The sequence below is a fragment of the Pristis pectinata genome, chromosome 25, assembly GCF_009764475.1.
Source record: "Pristis pectinata isolate sPriPec2 chromosome 25, sPriPec2.1.pri, whole genome shotgun sequence".
Lineage (NCBI taxonomy): Eukaryota > Metazoa > Chordata > Chondrichthyes > Rhinopristiformes > Pristidae > Pristis > Pristis pectinata.
Window position 1 is genome coordinate 31,011,335 of NC_067429.1, and position 20,015 is coordinate 31,031,349.

The 20,015-nt window shown below is 46.5% G+C and overlaps 1 protein-coding gene across 3 annotated transcripts; it reads left to right on the plus strand.

Moving 5' to 3' along the window:
* The first annotated feature begins 264 nt into the window (after positions 1 to 264).
* Positions 265 to 18,272, plus strand: LOC127583133 (translational activator of cytochrome c oxidase 1-like). Of its 3 annotated transcripts, none has more exons than XM_052038919.1 (6): positions 265 to 311; positions 5,208 to 5,536; positions 5,873 to 5,979; positions 7,136 to 7,266; positions 12,613 to 12,790; positions 16,433 to 18,272. In XM_052038919.1, exons 2-6 carry the CDS (start codon positions 5,230 to 5,232, stop codon positions 16,640 to 16,642), a joined length of 933 nt encoding a protein of 310 aa, XP_051894879.1. In that variant the 5' UTR covers positions 265 to 311; positions 5,208 to 5,229; the 3' UTR covers positions 16,643 to 18,272. The 3 variants fall into 3 exon arrangements, with proteins under 3 accessions (XP_051894879.1, XP_051894877.1, XP_051894878.1); XM_052038917.1 differs by lacking the exon at positions 265 to 311 and adding an exon at positions 786 to 846; XM_052038918.1 differs by lacking the exon at positions 265 to 311 and adding an exon at positions 5,073 to 5,111.
* Positions 18,273 to 20,015: the final 1,743 nt, after the last annotated feature.

Genomic DNA, 20,015 nt, shown 5'->3' on the forward strand with positions numbered 1-20,015 from the left:
CAGATGGAGGGAGATGTACAGTGGAGTTCCCCAGGGATTGGTACTTGGCCGATGTTTCTCTTAGAATGCATCAATAGTATATCCTGATGCAGGGTCCCAACATGAAATGTTGACCATCCTTTTACCTCCACAGATGGTGCTTGACCCTCTGAGTTCCTCCAGCAGTTTGTTTTTTGTATCAGTAATTTAAGTTTGGGTGTGCAGGGTGTAATTTCCAACTTTGCAGAGGACAAAAACTCAGAAGCCCGGTGAACTGGAGAAAGACAGCAGAAGACTTCGATGGGATATCAACAGGCTGGTGGTAGATGAAGGTTAGTGCTCGGAAAGATGAAGTATCACATCTTAGTCGGTGGAATGAGGAGGCAATATAAACCAGACGGCTCCATTATAAAAGATGACAGACATCTGGGGGTATAGAAGTATAGTTGGGTGAAGATGCCAGGCCAGGTGGAGAGGTGGTTACATGTGGGGCCCTTGGCTTTATGCAGGAAGCAGAGAGTACAAGAGCAATGGGTCCTGAGCACCTTTGTGGTGGAAATAAAAATCAAAAAGCAGAAGGTGCTGTAAATCTGAAACACTTGGTTAGGGTGAGGAATGCAGGATGGAGGTGGGGGAGCATCTGAAAGAATGTGCAGGCCATTGCGCAGTGGGGGGGGGGGGGGGTTGCTCTAACCCCGGGCTAGCACCAAGCCGAAGGGCCACAACCCCAGCAGTTCCCTCTGACGGCCCCTCTCCACCGCGCATGCGTGCGTGCTCCCCGGCCGGCGCCGCTTTAACGCGCATGCGGCGGCTGGAGCCGGAAGTCGAGGGTTGTGAGCCGGATGTGGGTCGGTGGGCCGAGGACGGGTGAGTGAGGGGCGGCGGCGGGGGGGGGGGGGACGAGGGGATGTGGGGGGGACGTGGGGGGGGCGAGGGATGTGGGGGGGACGTGGGGGGGCGAGGGGATGGGGGGACGTGGGGGGGGCGAGGGGATGGGGGGACGAGGGGTGGGGGGGACGTGGGGGGGGGGACCGAGGGGATGGGGGGACGAGGGGTGGGGGGGGACGTGGGGGGGGGGACCGAGGGGATGGGGTGGACGTGGGGGGGGGACCGAGGGGATGGGGGACGAGGGGATGGGGACGATGGGGGGGGGACGAGGGGATGGGGGGACGAGGGGGGGGGACCGAGGGGATGGGGGGACGCGGGGGGGGGGACAGGGACGTGGGGTGGGACAGGGGGAGAGGGAAGGGACAGGAGGGGACGGATGGACGGGAGGGGGACAGGGATCCGCTGCCCCTCCCGTGGGCTGGCGGTGGGGGCCTGGAGCCGGGCCTCGGGGTCGGGGAGGGGCGGGAGATTCTCCCGAGGGCAGCGCCGGTCCCTGTGGGATCTGTGGCCCAGTTACTGTTGTAGCAGCTCATCCCATCACAGGTTACTCGGCTCGCTGTGTGAGGAATGCAGTCAGTCCTCTCCCCGTGCTGTGGAGACACTGCAGGTGCTGGGATCTGAAGCAAAAACAAACTGCTGGAAGAACTCAGCGGGCCAGGCAGCATCTGTGGAGGCTGACGTGCTGGGTTGAGATCCTGCATCAGGACTGAGAGTGTAGAACCAGTATATAGAGTTGAGGGGGAGGAGTGAGGCAAAGGCTGGTTGGTGATGCTCAATGCTGTTTGCCCACCCCCTCCACCTATCACCTCCCAGTCTCATTCCTCCCTCTCACTGGCTACCTTACCTCCCCACTCTCAGTCCTGATACCTGAAACTTTGACCATCCCTCTGCCTCCACAGATGCTGCCTGACCCGCTGAGTTCCTCCAGCAGTTTAGTTTTTGCTCCTTATCCTTTACTATTTCCTATGCCCCTGCTCATTTAGTTCCCTTCTGTACTGTTCAAAATCTTTTTTCAAATCATTGACCATTTCCACTTCGACCACATTGAATATATCTCAAACTTTAAATCTGTATAACCTGTTCCATGTACCATCAGCAAATAGAATTAGATTTCTGTTATCTGCTTTATCTGAACCAGTCACAAGCATGCAAACCTCTGTCAATCTTCCCTTCAACCCCTTTTATTCTAAGAAAAACAATCCCAACTTCTCCAATCTAACCTGGTAATTAAATTCCACATTCCTGGAATCATTCTGGGAAGTCTCTGGGTTCTCTCAAGCACCTCCACATCCTTCCAAGAGTGTGATGACCAGAAATAGGCACAATACTTCAGTTGTGGTTGAACCAAAGTATTAAAAGGGATTTTTAAATAATTCATTTGCTGAGCTTTGGACATCACTGGCAAAGCTTGCAGTTATTGCTTGTCCCTAATTACCCTTGTGAAAGCAGTGCTGAAGATATCCAATGGTTCTGTGGGCCAAATGTTCTGAGATTTAGACCCAGTGATGACGAAGGAGTGGTGATATATTCCCAGATCAGTATAGTACATGACTTGCAGAGGAACCTGCAGGTAGTGGCGTTCCATTTGCCTGGTGCCCTTGTCCTCAATGGTAGAGGATGTGGGTTTGGGAGGTGGTGCCAGAGTAGCTGAACAAGTAACTACAGTGCATTTTGTAGGTGGTACACACTGCAGCCACTCGGTGTAGGGAAGGAATAATTATAATGATAGATGGGGTTCCAATCAAGTGTGTTGCTTTCTCTTGGCTAGTGTCAAGCTTCTTGAGAGTTGTTGGAATGGGACGCATCCAGACAAGTGGACGATATTCCATCAACATCCTGTCTTGTGCCTTGTAGGTGGTGGAAAGGCTTTGTGTGAATCACTCTCACCATGGGGTACCTAGCCTCTGACCTGCCCTTATATTTATGTGACTGGTCTAGTTGACTTCTTGGTTGGTAGTGACTTCTTGGATGTTAATAGTAGGAACGCAGCGATGGTAATCCCACTGAATGTTGGAGGTTAGACTCTCTCTGATCGGAGCTGATCCTTGCCTGTCATACTTGGAGCATGAATGTTACCGTGCTTCTTAGTAGCCCACGCCTGAATATTCATGTAGATAGGGTCCTGCTGCATGCAAGTATGGGTGGCTTCATTTGCTAAGGAATTGCAAATGGAATTTAACATTGTGCCATCGTTGGTGAACTTCACCTGACCTCATAACAGAAGGTTTTAGGAAGCAGCATAACTTCTCTGCTTTTATGCTCAATTCCTTTGTTTGTGAAGCCGAAGATCATATGTTTTGCTCATTATTCTCTCTATATCATGCTACTTTCAAATATCTATGCACACAACCCCACAGATCCCTTTGTTTACTGCATTCTCTCCAGGGTTCTGCCATTGTCCATATTGCCACCATTCTGCAAAACTGCACCACCTTGCACATCTCTTTAGTAATGTCCATCTGCATAGTCAGCCAGCCTATGTTCTGCCTTGTTGCAGGTTTGACTGGTGTCATCTGCCCCTCCCAAGTTTGGGATTGCTGGCAAATTTCAAAATTTTACTCTGCATCTCCTACGAATTTCAATATTTGAAAACAAAAGGGTGGTGGGTCCCAGCACTGACCTTTGGGTAACATCTCTGACTACTATGCTGCAGTCTGCAAAGGATCGTTTACCATGCCTTGCAGTTTTCTGACCTTAAGCTAAGTTTTTTATCCAAACTTCACTGACCCTGCTCTTCCATGAGCTTCAGTAATGTTAACCAGAGATATTATGCACCAAGCTGGATGAAGCTGCCAGTGCAGTAGTTGAACTCGTTGTCCTTGAAGGAGAAGGATTACCACCCTGGTTGCTGGGCTGTGATCCCAACTAATGCATGGAGATCAAATCAGGCTTGGTTGTAATGTCGCGAGGTCTTGAACATGAACATTAGCCAGTTGAAAGAGGTATCATGTTCTCTGGGACTACGACTCAGCTATGTCCATAATTTAATGTTAGAAATGTACCAGGCTTTAAACAAGTAAAGGTACATGGAAAAGAGGAAAAAGCAAAATTGTGGGTCTGTGATAGGATGGAGGAACGTGAGAAATAGGAGCAGGAGGAGGCTATCTGGCCCGTCGAGCATGCTCTGCCATTCAATGGGATCGTGGCTGATCTGGCCGTGGACTCAGGAGGCAGGCAGGAAATTTAATGATAAAATGATTGATAATACAAGGCAAAAGGGGATGGTGATGGGAAATATTAAGGAAACAAGGAATGGGCCTGAAGCAGGTGTAAGTGAGAGTAGAATCAGTACCAACAGCAGCTGTTTGGAAAAAATGAAAGCACTGACGCTGATCTTAGATAATTTAACTCATTGTTGAGTTTGTAAGGAGGTTGCAGCCCATTTTTCGGGCTTGCAGGGAGGTTTATTGGGATGGTTTGCTGCAGGGATGTCAGTGGGGAAATCAGAGACACATTTTTGGATTGAGTAGTGGTATTTCATATAGCCATCATTCAATCTGTGCCCGGACCTCCCCGTTATAAAGTGGACTGCATTGTGAGCAGTGAGCACAGTGCACTAAATTGGGGGAAAAAAGTGCAAGTATATCACTATTTCACACGTGTGATGGGAATTCAAGGCATGTTGAACTTATAGATTACAGTGAAGAACAGAAGAGTTATAAAGCATGCAGGTTCCAATTGGCAGTTCGTACTCAAATGGGTTAGTCGGTTTCATTCAGTGATGTGTACAAGTGGCAAAGCACTCATGTTACAAAAGGATATAGAGGGACTGGTGAAGTACAAATAAAGTTACAAGTTACAGACTGAGAGTATATATCTGCCGGGAAAGCATGATGAGACTTTGCCCCTTTTGTCCATGTAAAAATAATTTTTCAATAGAATGGCCACATTTCCACTTGTGGGGAGATCAAAAGTATGAGCTATACATGTATAATAGTTTATAATAAATCCAAGTATAAATTCTGGATAATTTTCTTTATCTGGTGCGGTGCTTATATGTAACTTCTCTGGGTGATTAGCATTGATTTCAGGGGAAGCAGATGAAGGAAAGAGAAAGAAGTAGAAGGCTATGCTGATGGGGTTGGAAGAAGCAGGGTGGGTTTTATGGGGCATAAACGTTGGAATGAACATTGGAAAGTCCTTAATAGTTCTTTGTTTGTTGTAATTCTAGTTTGTCCAGGATAGTAAACTTACTGGAGCAAAGAACAAACTGCTGGAGGAACTGAGTGGATCAAGCAAGACACGTGACTGCTTTTTGCTCTCAATTCCAGCATCTGCAGTCCCTTGTGTCTCGTGTAAATTTGCTGTATTCATTGGCTTCATGTTGTCCATTTTTGCAGCTGATCGATAGGATTCGCCACCATGGCTGGAGTTGCCACATTTCGGAGTGTTTGCTGGTGGAACAGAAACCATCTCCTGTCGTCACTGTGGAATCGATGTGATTCAGTGGCAAAGCGCGAAGTTCTGTCTCTGGCCTCTGTTCCCCTCTGTGACCAGGCAAGCAGCCAGTACCATCTCCCAGTGCCGTGTGCTAAGATCCATATGTCTGCAGCTACCCACGCAGGGCATAACAAGTGGTCAAAGGTGAAACATATCAAAGGGCCAAAAGACACTGCCAAGAGTCAGATGTTTGCCAAGCTCTCGATTATGATTCGCTTTGCTGTGAAAGGTAACGTGGGAACAGTTCATGAATTTTCATTTCATTTTGATCTAGTTGAACTTGGGTTTGCTTCCCTTGCTGAAGTTCAATTGATCCTGTAGTTTTTCAGTGTTTATACACCGAATTACAATAACACTAGGAAAACATTGCTGGGTTTCTTGTGAGTATTTGTTGGGTAATGTTCTCGGTACAAAATGATGAAAATATTTGATTCTAAAATTTTTGTAGTTGTAAGTTTCTATTGCACTGTATTAGCTGCTGCATTTGGTTGAGGAAAGCCACTGTGCTGTCTCTGTACTGAAGACCCTAGATATAGATTGATTTTGCTCTAACTCTTTTTCACAGAAGGAGGTCCAAATCCTGAGTTTAACACTCAGCTGGCAAACCTCATTGAGCAGTGCCGAGCCAAGAACATGCCTAAAGCATCTATTGAAGCTGCAATTAAAGGTGCAGTAAGTATTGCATTGCCATCTCGTAACCAATTCAACTCGTGCTGTAAAGAATCTTCACTAAACTTTCATGCTGTGTTTTAAAATTCTTGTTATCTACAATTGTATGACAATGTTTTTGATGTTGTCAAATTATTTTTCCTAGCCTTGTGGTACTGTTAAAGGGAATATAGGTCCATTACCAATCTTGCCCAGTAACCTGGCCTGACCCTAGAGATGCAGAAATCGGACTGGGTTCCTGTAGCTGACCACCGTCCAGTTATACCCATATGGGTGGCACTAGGATTGCCTTTTGACAGTAATTTGTGAAGGTGATGCTTCAGATGTTTTGGTCAAACCCTGTTGAGAGTAATTGTGTTCAGTTTTGGGCACCTCTGAGTCCTGTACAGATTAAACAGAGTGACATCGGGTAAATTATGAGCAGAGATTGTAAAATCTTGCCTTGTCTGTCCTGGAGCTTAGATTACTAAAGGGTGATAACGATATGTTGCAACTTTACAAAGGTTAGGCTGCGGTAAGAGTATTGTGTGCAGTTCTGGTCAGACTTCATCAAAAGATTTGAGGAGGCTGTCAAAAAACAACTACCGAGCCTACTTCCACCTTCCTGCACTTGATCCATAGCCCTACAAGTCACGTCTTTCCAAGTACCGATTAATGTGATGAGGTTTTCTACCGTGACCACCCTCTCAAGCAATGCGCTCCAGACCCTCACAACTCTCTGGCTAAAAAGATCTTTCTTCATCTCTCTAATTCTTCTACCACTTGCTTTAACTCTAATCCCCTCTACTATGGGAAATTGGTCTTTTCTATTTTCTCCAATTAGGCCTTCGTTATTCTCTACATTTCAATCACCCCGAGCCTCCTCTGTCCCAAAGCAAACAGCCCAGCCTATCCAATCTTCCCTCATGACTGCAGTTTTCCAGTCCTGGCAATATCCTTGTAAATCTCCTCTGCACTGTCTCCAATGCACTCTCTACTTCCCTGCTCTGTGGCAACCTGAACTTAAGTGCAGTACTCTTGCAGCAGTAAGGAGGGGGAAGCAGTGCAGTGACATCCTGTGCCATTGCTGTGTGACACAGAGTATTGGTTATGGTGCCTCTGTTAGTATTTCAGTGGCAGCTTTGCCCCTTTATAACACTGCATGTTTCTCACATGCCAGAAATCCAAGGCTTCAGTCTATTCGCTGTACGAAGCAAGAGGACCAGGGGGTTCGTCCCTGCTCATTGAAGTCCTCACAGACAACAACAGCCGAACACTTCAGCAGCTAAAAAGCATTCTGAACAAAAACGGGTAAGAACAAACTGAGGAACAGTCTTTCAGGATTTGTCTGATAAGCCGCAATTGATGCTGAGTACCAGAACTGCACACCAGCAATGTGGTTGTGCAGGGTGTTGAGGGTTAGTGCAGTGTGTTCCCATGTGGGATAGAGACTTTGTTAGAATGCCATCTTCCATCTCTGGTCTCCGAGTGTAGAATGCAAAGCATCCAGGATGAACAAACTCCTGGCAAGTTATAATCAGTCTAGAAAGGAATTTTTCAGTGTTTTTCCATTATAGGTCTTGGGTCTTTACCTGTCTGGGGAGATTGCACAGCTGCTTGTGATAGTAGGGTGGGGCGTTAAGTTGTAACGTTACAACCATGACTAGAGAAATAAAAGACTGCAGATGCTGGAATCTAGATGAAAAACACTCTGATGCTGGAGGAACTCAGCAGGCCAGGCAGCATCCGTGGAGAAAAGCAGGCGGTCAACGTTTCGGGTCAGGATCCTTCTTCAGGACTGAAGATAGGAAAAGGGGAAGCCCGATATATAGGAGGGAAAAGCAGAGCAGTGATAGGTGGGCAAAAGAGAGGAGGTGGGGTGGGCACAGGGTGGTGATAGGTAGATGCAGGTAAGAGAGAGTGATGGGCAGGTGTGGGGGAGGAGGGGAGAGCAGATCCACTGGGAGAGGGTTAAAGGTAAGGAGGAAAGGCGTAGAGGTACGAAGGTGAGGCCTTTTCTGAGAACAGACTGCTCAGCCTCTTAGAGAGCGAGGTCGGGGGGTTAGTAAAGACCCGGCAGGGGTTAGAGTTAGGGCTAGAGGAGGAAGGGTAGGGGGGAGGGGCGGGGCTGGTGAGAGGAAAGGGATGAGGGGTTGGGAGTGGTACAGGGGTGAAGAGTGGGATGAAGGATAGGAGGTGGATGGAGGGGAGGGAACAAGAGGGGGGAGAGATCTGGTTAGGGGGAGGGCATAAGGGGGGGGTGGGAGTGGGCTGGATGAGCTTTCCTCCTTACCTTTGACCCATCCCCCAGTGGATCTGCTCTCCCCTCCTCCCCCACACCTGCCTGTCACTATTTCTTACCTGCATCTACCTATCACCACCTTGTGCCCACCCCACTTCCCCTCTTTTGTCCACCTATCACTACTCTGCTTTTCCCTCCTATATATTGGACTTCCCCTTCTCCTATCTTCAGTCCTGAAGAAGGGTCCTGACCCGAAACGTTGACCGCCTGCTTTTCTCCACGGACGCTGCCTGGCCTGCTGAGTTCCTCCAGCATTGTCGTGATTTTCATGTTACAACCATCATGAGTTTGGAGCAGCCCTTTATTTCCTTATTTTGAGATGAACATCCCCTCTCTGACAAGTGTCCTGTTGTTGTTTGCTAAAGCCACTGGGATGAGACGGCAGGAAAGGGGATTTGTATTTGTGTAGTGTATTTGATTTTTCAGGACTGTGCGTATACTCTGCATTTCAGAAATACTCCACTGGTTATCATCACTGTACTGAAGTGGGTTTGCAATGTCTTGAAGGTGGGGATTAGGTGCTCAGTTAGGTCAGGTCTGTGTATCATTACTGGCCCAATTGTATCTGACTACATCACTTCCCTTGGGAGAAAACTTCTTCCATTCCACTTGATGTTCATGTTGGGCTCAGTGTGACCGTGTACCTGAGCGCACGTGTGCTACGGGAATTGTTTCGTTCCCTCTCTCTGTGACATATCCCAGCTATGGTACCTTCGTTCTCCACCGTAGTTAACGGTAGGACTTGCAGCACCCTATTGGCGTGGATTCAAGCTCAGGTTACGTTTTCTGCCTAATGCCAGGGGATTTTCAGAGTGATTGTAGCCTGGGGGTGGCTTACTCCGCACCCACATTTGTGCCCTGCTGCTGATGACACCAAGACTATATGTATCATGGTCCAGATCACAAACTAAACTGTTCCTATCCTTGTGCCACTCGTACTCAACCTTGTACTCTTGTCCCAGTGCCACCTGACTATATGTATGCTTGTCCCAATCACACCTGACGCTGAACTTTCGTGCGGGTAACACCCCTCCCGGCTCCTCCCCTATGTTCTGGCCATTTGGGTAACAGAAGTTCACCCTTATTGAATTCACAAATCACTACCCAAAAATTTGAGATAGAGAAGTTATGTGGGACATCAACACAAAATGCAAAAGAAACAGATTTTGTCAATTTTTATTTTTAGTCACTCAATACTGTGAGGCAGTAGGATATGAATATGGTGTCACTGTGTCGGTTGGGTTGGCAGTCACAGCCGAGTCCCTCCTTGACCACACCCTCTACAGTCCGACGTCATGTGAACTGACATCCCAGAGTGCAGTGCTGCCACGCCGTTCATCTGCAAGGCATTTTGTCTGACGCACCGCATTGTGGGGAGCCACAGTCACCATGACCAGCGCCTTAAAGTAATCCCTCAGCCTTTACTCCACTTCCACTGGTCACCTCGCTTTAACCCATTATACCCCTGAACTCCTCCTACACCACCTTTCACCCATGAGCCCCGATCCTCCAATCCCAACCCTTTCCCTGATATCCCCACTCCCTAAACCACATCCTCATCCACCAGCCTTGCGTGTCAGAGGAAATGCCTTGCACGGCAGCGCTGCGCTCTGCGATGTCTGTTCCCCCGTCCTCAGACCAAAGAGGGTGTGGCAAAGGAGGGACTCTGCTGCCACTGCCAACCCAATCGATGTGGTGACGTTGTACCCAGATCTTATTGCCCCACAATATTGAGCGACTAAAATAAAAACAAAGTTTGTTGCTGCCTTCCCACAAACCCTGTCCATTCCCCAAGTCCGACGTTGTTAAATAATAACAGCCTCAGCTGTTAAACAACAGCAGTAAGTCACTTCATCATTGCCAATAAAATGGCTCAGTGTGAGAGAAAAACATTGCGTAGGAATACATCTCCACTTAAAACATGGGATTCAACGGGAAAAGGGGGTTCACATTACAGAAAATCATGATGTGGGCAGTTTTCTAGGAAGGTAACTTCTCCGTAACAGGGAGTCACCTGTACTAATAACACTCGGCGGTGTACGTACCCTCGTGCCAATCTGATGTAATATTCTGGCTATTACACTTAACACCAGGTATCCAGTTGCTGATCACACCCAACACTTTGTACTCACTTGTCCATCACACATGGTGCATTTTATACCACCGTACCAACTGCACCCAACCTCTTGCTGATCAGACTTAAAGCTGTTTGTTCCCTGTCTGTACGGATCACATCTGGCATTTTAGAAACATAGAAAACCTACAGCACAATTCAGTTCCTTCGGCCCACAAAGCTGTGCCGAACATGTTCCTACCCTAGAAATTACTAGGCTTACCCATAGCCCTCTATTTTTCTCAGCTCCATGTACCTATCCAACAGTCTCTTAAAAGACCCTATCGTATCCGCCTCCACCACCGTTGCCGGCAGCCCATTCCACGCACTCACCACTCTCTGAGTAAAAAACTTACCCCTGACATCTCCTCTGTACTTACTCCCCAGCACCTTAAACCTATGTCCTCTTGCGGCCACCATTTCAGCCCTGGGGAAAAGCCTCTGACTATCCACACGATCAATGCCTCTCATCATCTTATACACCTCTATCAGGTCCTCCCTCATCCTCCATCACTCCGAGGAGAAAAGGCCGAGTTCCCTCAACCTGCTTTCATAAGGCATGCTCTGCATTCCAGGCAGCATCCTTGTAAATCTCCTCTGCACTCTTTCTATGGCTTCCACATCCTTCCTGTAGTGAGGCGACCAGAACTGAGCACAGTACTCCAACTGGGGTCTGACCAGTGACCTATACAGCTGCAACAATACCTCTCGGCTCCTAAATTCAATTTCACGATTGATGAAGGACAATACATCATATGCCTTCTTAACCACAGAGTCAACCTGCACAGCCGCTTTGAGCGTCCTATGGACTCAGACCCCAAGATCCCTCTGATTCTCCACACTGCCAAGAGTCCTACCATTAGTACTATATTCTGCCATCATATTTGACCTACCAAAATGAACCACTTCACATTTATCTGGATTGAACTGCATCTGCCACTTCCCAGCCCAACTCTGCATGCTATCTATGTCCCTCTGTAACCTCCGACAGCCCTCCAAACTATCCACAACACCCCCAACCTTCATGTCATCTGCAAACTTACTAACCCATCCCTCCACTTCCTCATCCAGGTCGTTTATAAAAATCACAAAGGGTAAGGGTCCCAGTACAGATCTCTGAGGTACACCACTGGTCACCGACCCTTCAACAACTACTCTTTACCTTCTGTGGGCCAGCCAGTTCTGGATCCACATTGCACTGTCCTTACTGCCTCCTTTACTTACTTTGTGTGCTCTTTATCAAGAAACTCTGTTAAAACTGAAGGCAATGAGCATCAAATGGAAGATTCTCGATTGGTTGGAGTCACATTTTACACGATCACACCTGAACCTGTTGAACCCCTGGTGTTGATCACACTTGAAACTGTCTCCTCATGCCTCAGAGCTAATGCTACTTTCACCTTCACATTGACTTCACTGATACTATTTGTGTTTTGTGCCAATCAGACCTGAAACAGTTTATATAGTGGTCCCCGTCATACGGGAGATGTGAATACTTGACCCAGTCACGCCTGGCACCGTACCTTTTATACCTATCACATCTGAAACTGCTCTCTGTGCCAGTCTCTCTCGATGCTGTCTGCTGCCCCCTCATTGTTCTTCACATTTTGCAGACAGTTGTGACCCCCACCTGACAGTGTTTTACCCTCAGCCTATTGCATCTGACACATGTATCCCTTTGTGCTTGTTACTTTTGCATACTCTGGTGATTGAACCTGGCTCTGTTTGTATTCTTGTGCCAGTTACACCTGAAACTGTTTGTAGTATCATGTCCATCACACCTGACATTATACCGACTTGCCAGTCACATCTGATGCTGAACAGACTTGTCGATCATACCTGAAACTGTCAGGTCTGATGGGCTCAGAGTTATGCACACTCTATCCACATTCTGTGCGCACATTCTACTGTTACTGCCTACCAGCTGTGCACACCCAACACTGCATGCCAGTGCTGACCACTGTACCTCCATGTTGATCACATGTAACCACACTCGAACTCAGAACTTTGAGCAGTTAACTTTTCTTCTCCTCCTCGGCCTGAGATAGGAATGTGATTTGGGTTCCTATGAGAGAAGAGAGCACGACAAGATGGTTTGGGGCTGGTATTATTCCCAGATGAGTGTTTCAAATGTTGTGAGTGTATTGCTTTATGGAAACAATGCTGTTTCAAATGGCAGTTTAGTTGAGTTAGACACAGGTTTTATCAGTTTGTTAAAAAGCCGTTGTGTTGTTAATGCCAGGGGACTGATGAGTGATGGAGCACGTCACTGCTTCGAGAAGAAAGGAGTGGTGATGGTGAATGGTCTGGATAAGAATGGTCAGGACATTCAGTTGGAACATGCTCTGGAGTTGGCAATTGCATCTGGAGCAGAAGATGTTGAACGGGTTGAGGATGAACAAGATAAAGTCATGCTGAAGGTGAGAACGCATTAGACCTTAACTCTTTTTGTAAGGAGTGCCAATGTGGGCACCGTTTGTCGAGCCTAAACCAGCAGCATATGGGAAGGAGTGACATGTACCGTCTTTGTTGTGTTTAACAATCTAATAACCATAAAGTTAGTTGAAGAGCAGAGCTTCCCATCAAACACTTTCCATGCCAGGTGCACCATGGGTTTTCATCAAAATTCCTGGGACAGGTACGGCTCAGTTTGGAAAGGCTGTAATGGCCTCTGCACAGTATGCCATCATATACAACCTGTTTTACCTGTCTCTCAGTGCAGGTACAACACAGATTAGACGAAATGTGACAGATGCAGGATCTCAACCTTAAATGTCGACCATCCCTTTGCCTCCACAGATGCTGCTCGACGCACTTGAGTTCTTCCAGCAGTTTTTTTTGCTCTGGGTGATTTATGACACTCCTACATTAACTCGATGCTTTTTCTCACCTGCAGCACTGAAGAGCCAGACCAAATCTACACAAGTAATCTATTTGTATTTCTATCATCATCATCCATTATTCTCCTTGTGAAATTACTGCCAATTGGGGCAGAATTGGTGACAATTTTACAATTCCGAGAATCGGATGGTGCTCGTCAGTATTAATTTCAAGAAAAACAAAAGTCACATTTCCTAGCATCAGAGCAAATCAAACTGCTTCACACACAAACAATTGCTTTTGAAATTATTGTGACTGTTTTTGAAGAAGAAAATAACAACCAAATTATGCACGCGGTCCCAGTGAGTATCCGGCCAGATTACTACTTTAGTATTCACTTATGGGATTTGGGCATCACTGGCCAGGCGTGCATTCACTCTCATCCCTAATTGCCTTTGAGAAGATGGTAAAGAACCACCTTTGTGAACCATCACAGGCAATGGTGACTTGCCCCAGGACACTGACGTTGGGCAATGCAGTGTTATTACCGGTGAACACCAAGGTTAGGTGGACAGACTTTCCCTTGCTGGGTATGGACATTGCCAAGCATTTATGTGGCACAGATGTTACTTGCCATTCCTCAGGTTTATCTATTAATGTACCAGAGTGTGCATGTCTTGCTTCATGCAGGTATGAAATCCCATCAAAATGAAGTCATACCCACACGCAGCAAGATCTGGACAACATTTGCGAATAGAATTGAACATTGAGCAATCATCAAACTCTTCCACTTCTGATCTTATGGTGAAAGGAAGGTTTTTATTTTCTTATTCGTCTTTCAGGATCTGGGCATCGCTGGCCAGGCCAGCATTTATTGCCCGTCCTAGTGGTCCTTGAGAAGGCGCTGGTGAGCCACTCTTGAATTGCCGCAGTCCTTCTGGTGAAAGTACTCACACAATACTGCTGGGGAGGGGATGCCAGGGCTATATTTCTGAATCAGGATGGTGTGTGACTTGGAGGGGAAGCTGCATGTGGTGGTAGTCTCATGAGCCTGTTGCCCTTGTCCATTTTGAGGGACGAGGTTCTGGCAGGAGTGGACTAGCCAAGAGACCGTGGTATATTTTGGAGATGGTAGGTTATTCAAGTTGCATTCATCAAAGCTGGTGGAGAGCATTCCAACACACTCTGACCTGCTTTGTAGGTAGTGAAAGGCTCAATGAGGTGGGGAGGAGGGACACCTACTGTTGGATCCCAAGCCTCAACCTGTTCTCATAATTATATGGCTGGTACAATAGAATTTCTGGACAGTTGTGACACCACCCATGCCTCCCCCAACCAGCCAGGATGTCGACTCAATACGGTAAGACCATTGAATATCAAGTATAGGCGGTTAGCAAGTAACATTCATGCCACATACGTTCCAGGTAGTGACCACCTCAAACAAAAGTTTTATTGGAGATCGTCCTTGCCTGGCATGTTTGTGGCGTGAATGTTACTTGCTGCTCTCTGGCCCATGGCTGAATGTTGCCATGGTCTCACTGCATGCAGCAGGGACTGCTTCATTTGCTGGGGAGTTGCAATTGGATCTGAGCATTGTGCAATCATCAGTGAACATCCCCACTTCTATCTTATCGAAGGAAGGTCGTTGATGAAGCAGCTGAAAATGACTGGGCCAGAGACCTAGATTCAATCCTATACTGATGATTGTCATAATCAGGAGGAGGCTTCCTTCATTTTTAACCCGATGCCTTGAAGCTTAACCAGGGCTGGAGTCAGCTTTAACTGTGAGGACCATTACAACTGTGCTGTCACCTCTGGTGGGTCATTGCTGAGATAGGACTTAAATTGTGACGGAAGAGTCTGACTGGTTGTCTGTGCTGGACCGTTCCTAGATCAGACCATGGGATCGCCTTTCTAACTTCGATACCCGTCCTCCCAGAAAACATTGCAAAGTTGACTCTGGTGGGAGTGACGCTGCTATGCCCAAATTTGTTGCCGAGTTGGAGCTGATTGGACCATCCAACTATACTATATGTTGTATTTTCATGTAGCAGTTTTGGTAAAACTGAATGGCTTGCTGTGCCTTTTCAGAGAACGGTTAGGAATCAAGCACCTTGCTCTGCGTCTAGGATCACACTTTTATTGAGAAATTTTTAAAAATTACAGCTTATTTGACAAACTGAATTTAAATTACCCAGCACCCATGGTGGGATTTGAACGTCTCTGAATTGGTGGTTCAGACCTCGAGTACTAGTCCAAGAACAATTCAAAAGTACCATGGTTATCTGGAATGATAGATATATATTGGCCAAGACACTGGAAAATTGCCTTCTATTAGAACATAGAACGTTACAGCACAGTACAGGCCCTTCGGCCCACGATGTGGTGCCGATATTAAGATCCTGCTCCAAGATCTATCTAACCCTTCCCTCCTACATAGCCCTCCATTTTTCTATCATTCATATGTCTAGCTAAGAGTCTCTTAAATGTCCCTAATGTATCTGCCTCCACCTCTGCCAGCAGTGCTCTGGGAAAAAGTCTCTGACTGTCCACTCAATCTATGCCTCCTATCATCTTGTACACCTCTATCAATTCACCTCTCATCATCCTTCTCTGCAAAGAGAAAAGCCCTAACTCACTCAACCTATCCTTATAAGACATGGTCTCCAATCCAGGCTGCATCCTGGTAAATCTCCTCTGCACCCTCTCTAAAGCTTCCACTTCCTTCCTATAATGAGGTGACCAGAACTGAACAAAATACTCCCAAGTGTGGTCTAATCAAGAGTTCTATAGAGCTGCAACATCACCTCGCAAAAATCTTTTAAGTACTGTTGTGAGTCTTCCACATTTACTTCAGCAAGCACAGGGTCAGAGGGCTTTTACACGGTGTTTAATAATTCTCTGAATATCAGTACTGGCTCAGAAGATTGTTGTAGTATTCTCAAACTTGTTTGAAAGTGTTTCCACGGACCCATGTTCAGTGCAATGCACCTTTCGAGAACTACATTTGCAGTGATCGGCTCTTCAGCATCAACTGGAACCAGAATGACATGAGAAATATGGTCAAGTGCAGAATAGTTAATTTATCAAAAACACATCATTTTTATTAAGTGCAGTGTACTAGCATAAGGTAAAAAAACTAGGGAGCAGCGGGAAGAAAATTGCTTCTTATTTTTGGATAAACTGAAAACATGTAAAGTACAGGTGCCACTTGTAATCTGTTTTTAAAATTGATTTTTCAGTTTATTTGTGACTTGTCCTCATTGCGAGAGGTACAAGAGAAGTTGGATGCACTGGGACTGCTAACCATTCATTCTGGACCCGAATTCATCGCCACCACAACTGTTCAGCTAACGGATGGAGACGTGGAGGCAGCGTTCTGCTTGATTGAATTGATTGACGAGAATCAGGACGTTATTAAAGTCTATGATAACATAGAGTTGCAAAATTAACTCTGAGCAGGAGAGGGCTTTCTGCACATTGTGAACAGTTCCCACACTACCAAACACAACTAAACACTGAGTTTGTACAAGGACCGTTTCAAAGTTTCCAATGTAGTCCTCTCTACATTGCCAACAATTTAGCCTCAAAACAAAAGTATGTTGCAGTTGTGTGACTGAACGTGCATCTTTATCCATTGGTTTTCATCCTCTCCTGCGGTACAGTTCCACAAACACCATATGCTCAGCAGCCCCTCTTCCTATTTGCTGCTCTTCGTACCTGTGAGGCAAGTGCCATGGCCCAGTCCAATACCGTACTTGCACTTGGCCACAATTTCTTGTGCCTTCATCAGCTGCAGATAGGATCGGGCCTGGTAACCCCCGAGGTGATTGTTGCATTGGAGTGCCTGCCTGGTGATGGAGAGCCAGTGACCTGTCCACCCACAGCTGACTCTTCAGAAGGAGGAGGAGATCAGCCACAATTTTAACAATTTCTGAAGTATTTTCAAGTTTTTGTGTGTGATCTGAACATTTTGCCTACTCTAATGAATATGTCAGTGCTGGGATTACTTCAGGCATCAACCCCAGTAGATATGATGCAAAGCTCTGAAATTCCCTGAATAAATAGCAGGACAGAACAGTAACTAAATAATGTCAATATTTGTTTTTATTGTGTAAAGAGTAACTCAGTAGGCAGCACTTTCCATTCCTGCCTTTCAATGCCTAGTACCTTTTTTAAAAAAAATGCTTGATTGTTTCCTCAGTGTGCTGCTCCTATCAACACCTCTATCCGTGAAATAGTGTCCATCTCCCAGAGGTTTCTGCAGGGCAATAAGAAGAGATAAATGCGAAAGGAAATCCCTGATTGTATGCTGCCTCTTGCACCCTATCCACTTGTCACTCTCAGGGAGCTGTGGACTTGCACCCCAACATCCCTCTGTACATCAATGCTCCTGCCATTTCCTCCACACTTCCCCCTTGCATTTCACCTCCCAAAGTGCAACACCTCACACTTGTCTGGATTAAACGCCATCTGCCACTTCTCTGCCCATATTTCCACCTGGCCGATATCCTGCTGTATCCTTTGACAACTTTCCTCACAATCCACAGCTGCACCAATTTTCATGTCATCTGCAAACCTAATAATCAGACCACGTACATTTTCATCCAGGTCATATCTGTACCTTACAAAACAAAGATAGCAGATAGTATTGGTTGTTTCCCTCAGAAACCCCAAAATTTTTCATTATTGACTGTATCTGGGCATGAAGAGAAGCACTTCTCACCTTGGTATCAGAAACCTATTTTGTTCTCTGTGTGGCTGTAAGAAAATTGTAAAATAAAATTAGAACACCAACATCAGTTGTCCAGTGAACATCGGAATCCGTCCAGAGGCAGAATAACCTCCCTGATTGCAAGGGCAGCAGTAATTAGAACTTCCCATTTTACTTCGGTGAAGTTCACCCCCAATGGGGGCTTTCATTAGTGTTAATATCATGGTGTGTAAACATTAACTTGTACTGATTATATTTTGTTTTGCGTCTCGTCATAATTACTGTTGTTTTTCTTTTGCTACTGTGGAGTAAATGACTTGTGAATTAAACCAACTGTTGTTTACAATTTGACAAGATGCATGATTTTAAGACGCATGATACAGAGCAGAACACAAGACAATGGAAGTCACGAATATATAAAGCTGCGATGCCACAAGCTTGTCTGTTGCTGCTTTCGCCGGAGACAACTCTCTGCAATTCTACCCCACCCCACCCCACCCCCAAAACGTGGTCTATCTGACTGTGAGGGGAATGGCCACAGGGAATTGCTGCACTACCTGCCTGTGCCTTTTGCTCTTCCTGGTGGTCACCTATTGCTTTTCCTGGGCACCCACTGCTTACAGAGGGTCTGGCTCAGTTAAGGTGCCACCCACCACATCCACAGCATTGTGGATGTTCCAGTGAGTCCACCCACAGCACCAACTGTGCAATGTGGTCAGTCAGGAGCTGCAGGTGGACGCTTCCTGCTCACATGGTCATCAGGGACACTGGAAGTCTCCCTGATTTCCCACATAGCGCAGGAGGAGCATTCCAAGGGTCCCAGTTCTCCTGATGTGAACTACCCTTGTTACTCAGTTGTACCTCCAACCTTCGTGCCATCTGCAAACTTTCCAGCTCATCCCTCCACTTCCTCATCCAAGTCATTTATAAAAATAACAAAGAGCAGGGGTCCCAGAACAGATCCCTGTGGAACACCACTGGTCACTGACCTCCAGGCAGAATACGCTCCATCTACCACCACCCTCTGCCTTCTGTGAGCAAGTCAATTCTGAATCCATGCAGCCAAGTCTCCATGGATCCCATGCCTTCTGGATGACCCTACCATGGGGAACTTCGTCAAATGCTTTACTAAAGTCCATTACACCAATTCCATCACTCAACCTTCATCAATTTGTTTTGTCACCTTCTCGAAAAGCTCAATTAGGCTTGTAAGGCACAACCTGCCCCTCACAAACCCATGCTGACTATCCCAAATAAGACTGTGCTTCTCCAAATGTTCGTAAATCCTGTCTCTAAGATTTCTCTCCAATAGTTTGCCCACCACTGACATAAGACTCACTGGCCTATAATTCCCAGGATTATCCCTATTACCTTTCTTGAACAAGGGAACAACATTTGTCGTCCTCCAATCCTCTGCTACCACTCCTGTGGCCAGAGAGGATACAAATGTCATTGTCAACTGCCCAGCAATCTCTTCCCTCACCTCCCGTAGTAACCTGGGGTATATCCTGTCCCGCCCTAGGGTCTTATCTATTCTAATGTTTTTCAGAAGCTCCAACACTACCTATTTCGTAACCTCGACATGCTCCAGTACATTAGTCTGTTCTGTGCTGACCTCACATTCGTCAAAGTCCCTCTCCCCGGTGAACACTGAAGCAAAGTATTCATTAAGGACCTCCCCTACCTCTTCTGCCTCCAGGCACATTTCCCCCTCTATCCCTGAGCAGTCCTACCCTCACTCTCGTCATCTTCCTGTTCTTCACATATGTGTAGAACGCCTTAGGGTTTTCCTTAATCCTCCTTGCCAAGGCCTTCTCATGTCCCCTTCTAGCTCTCCTAAATCCCTTCTTGAGATCCTTCCTGGTTACCTTATAATTCTCAAGAGCCCTGTCTAATTTTTGCTTCCTAAACCATCCTTTCCCTGTCTCAGTGGGACAAACCTATACAGAACCCCATGCAAGTGTTCCCTAAACAGCCTCCACATTTCTGCTGTGCATTTCCCTGAGAGCATCTGTTCCCAATTTACACTCCCAAGTTCCTGCCTAATACCATCATAATTAGCCCTCCCCCAATTAAAAACTTTCCCATATCATCTGCTCCTATCCTTGTCC

Bases quoted from the DNA above. Each gene is read 5' to 3' on its own strand.
- LOC127583133 (XM_052038919.1), top strand. From the start codon at position 5,230: ATGGCTGGAGTTGCCACATTTCGGAGTGTTTGCTGGTGGAACAGAAAC. The intron at 5,537-5,872 runs GTAACGTGGGAA...TCTTTTTCACAG, and splicing joins GATTCGCTTTGCTGTGAAAG to AAGGAGGTCCAAATCCTGAG. The intron at 5,980-7,135 runs GTAAGTATTGCA...CTCACATGCCAG, and splicing joins AAGCTGCAATTAAAGGTGCA to AAATCCAAGGCTTCAGTCTA.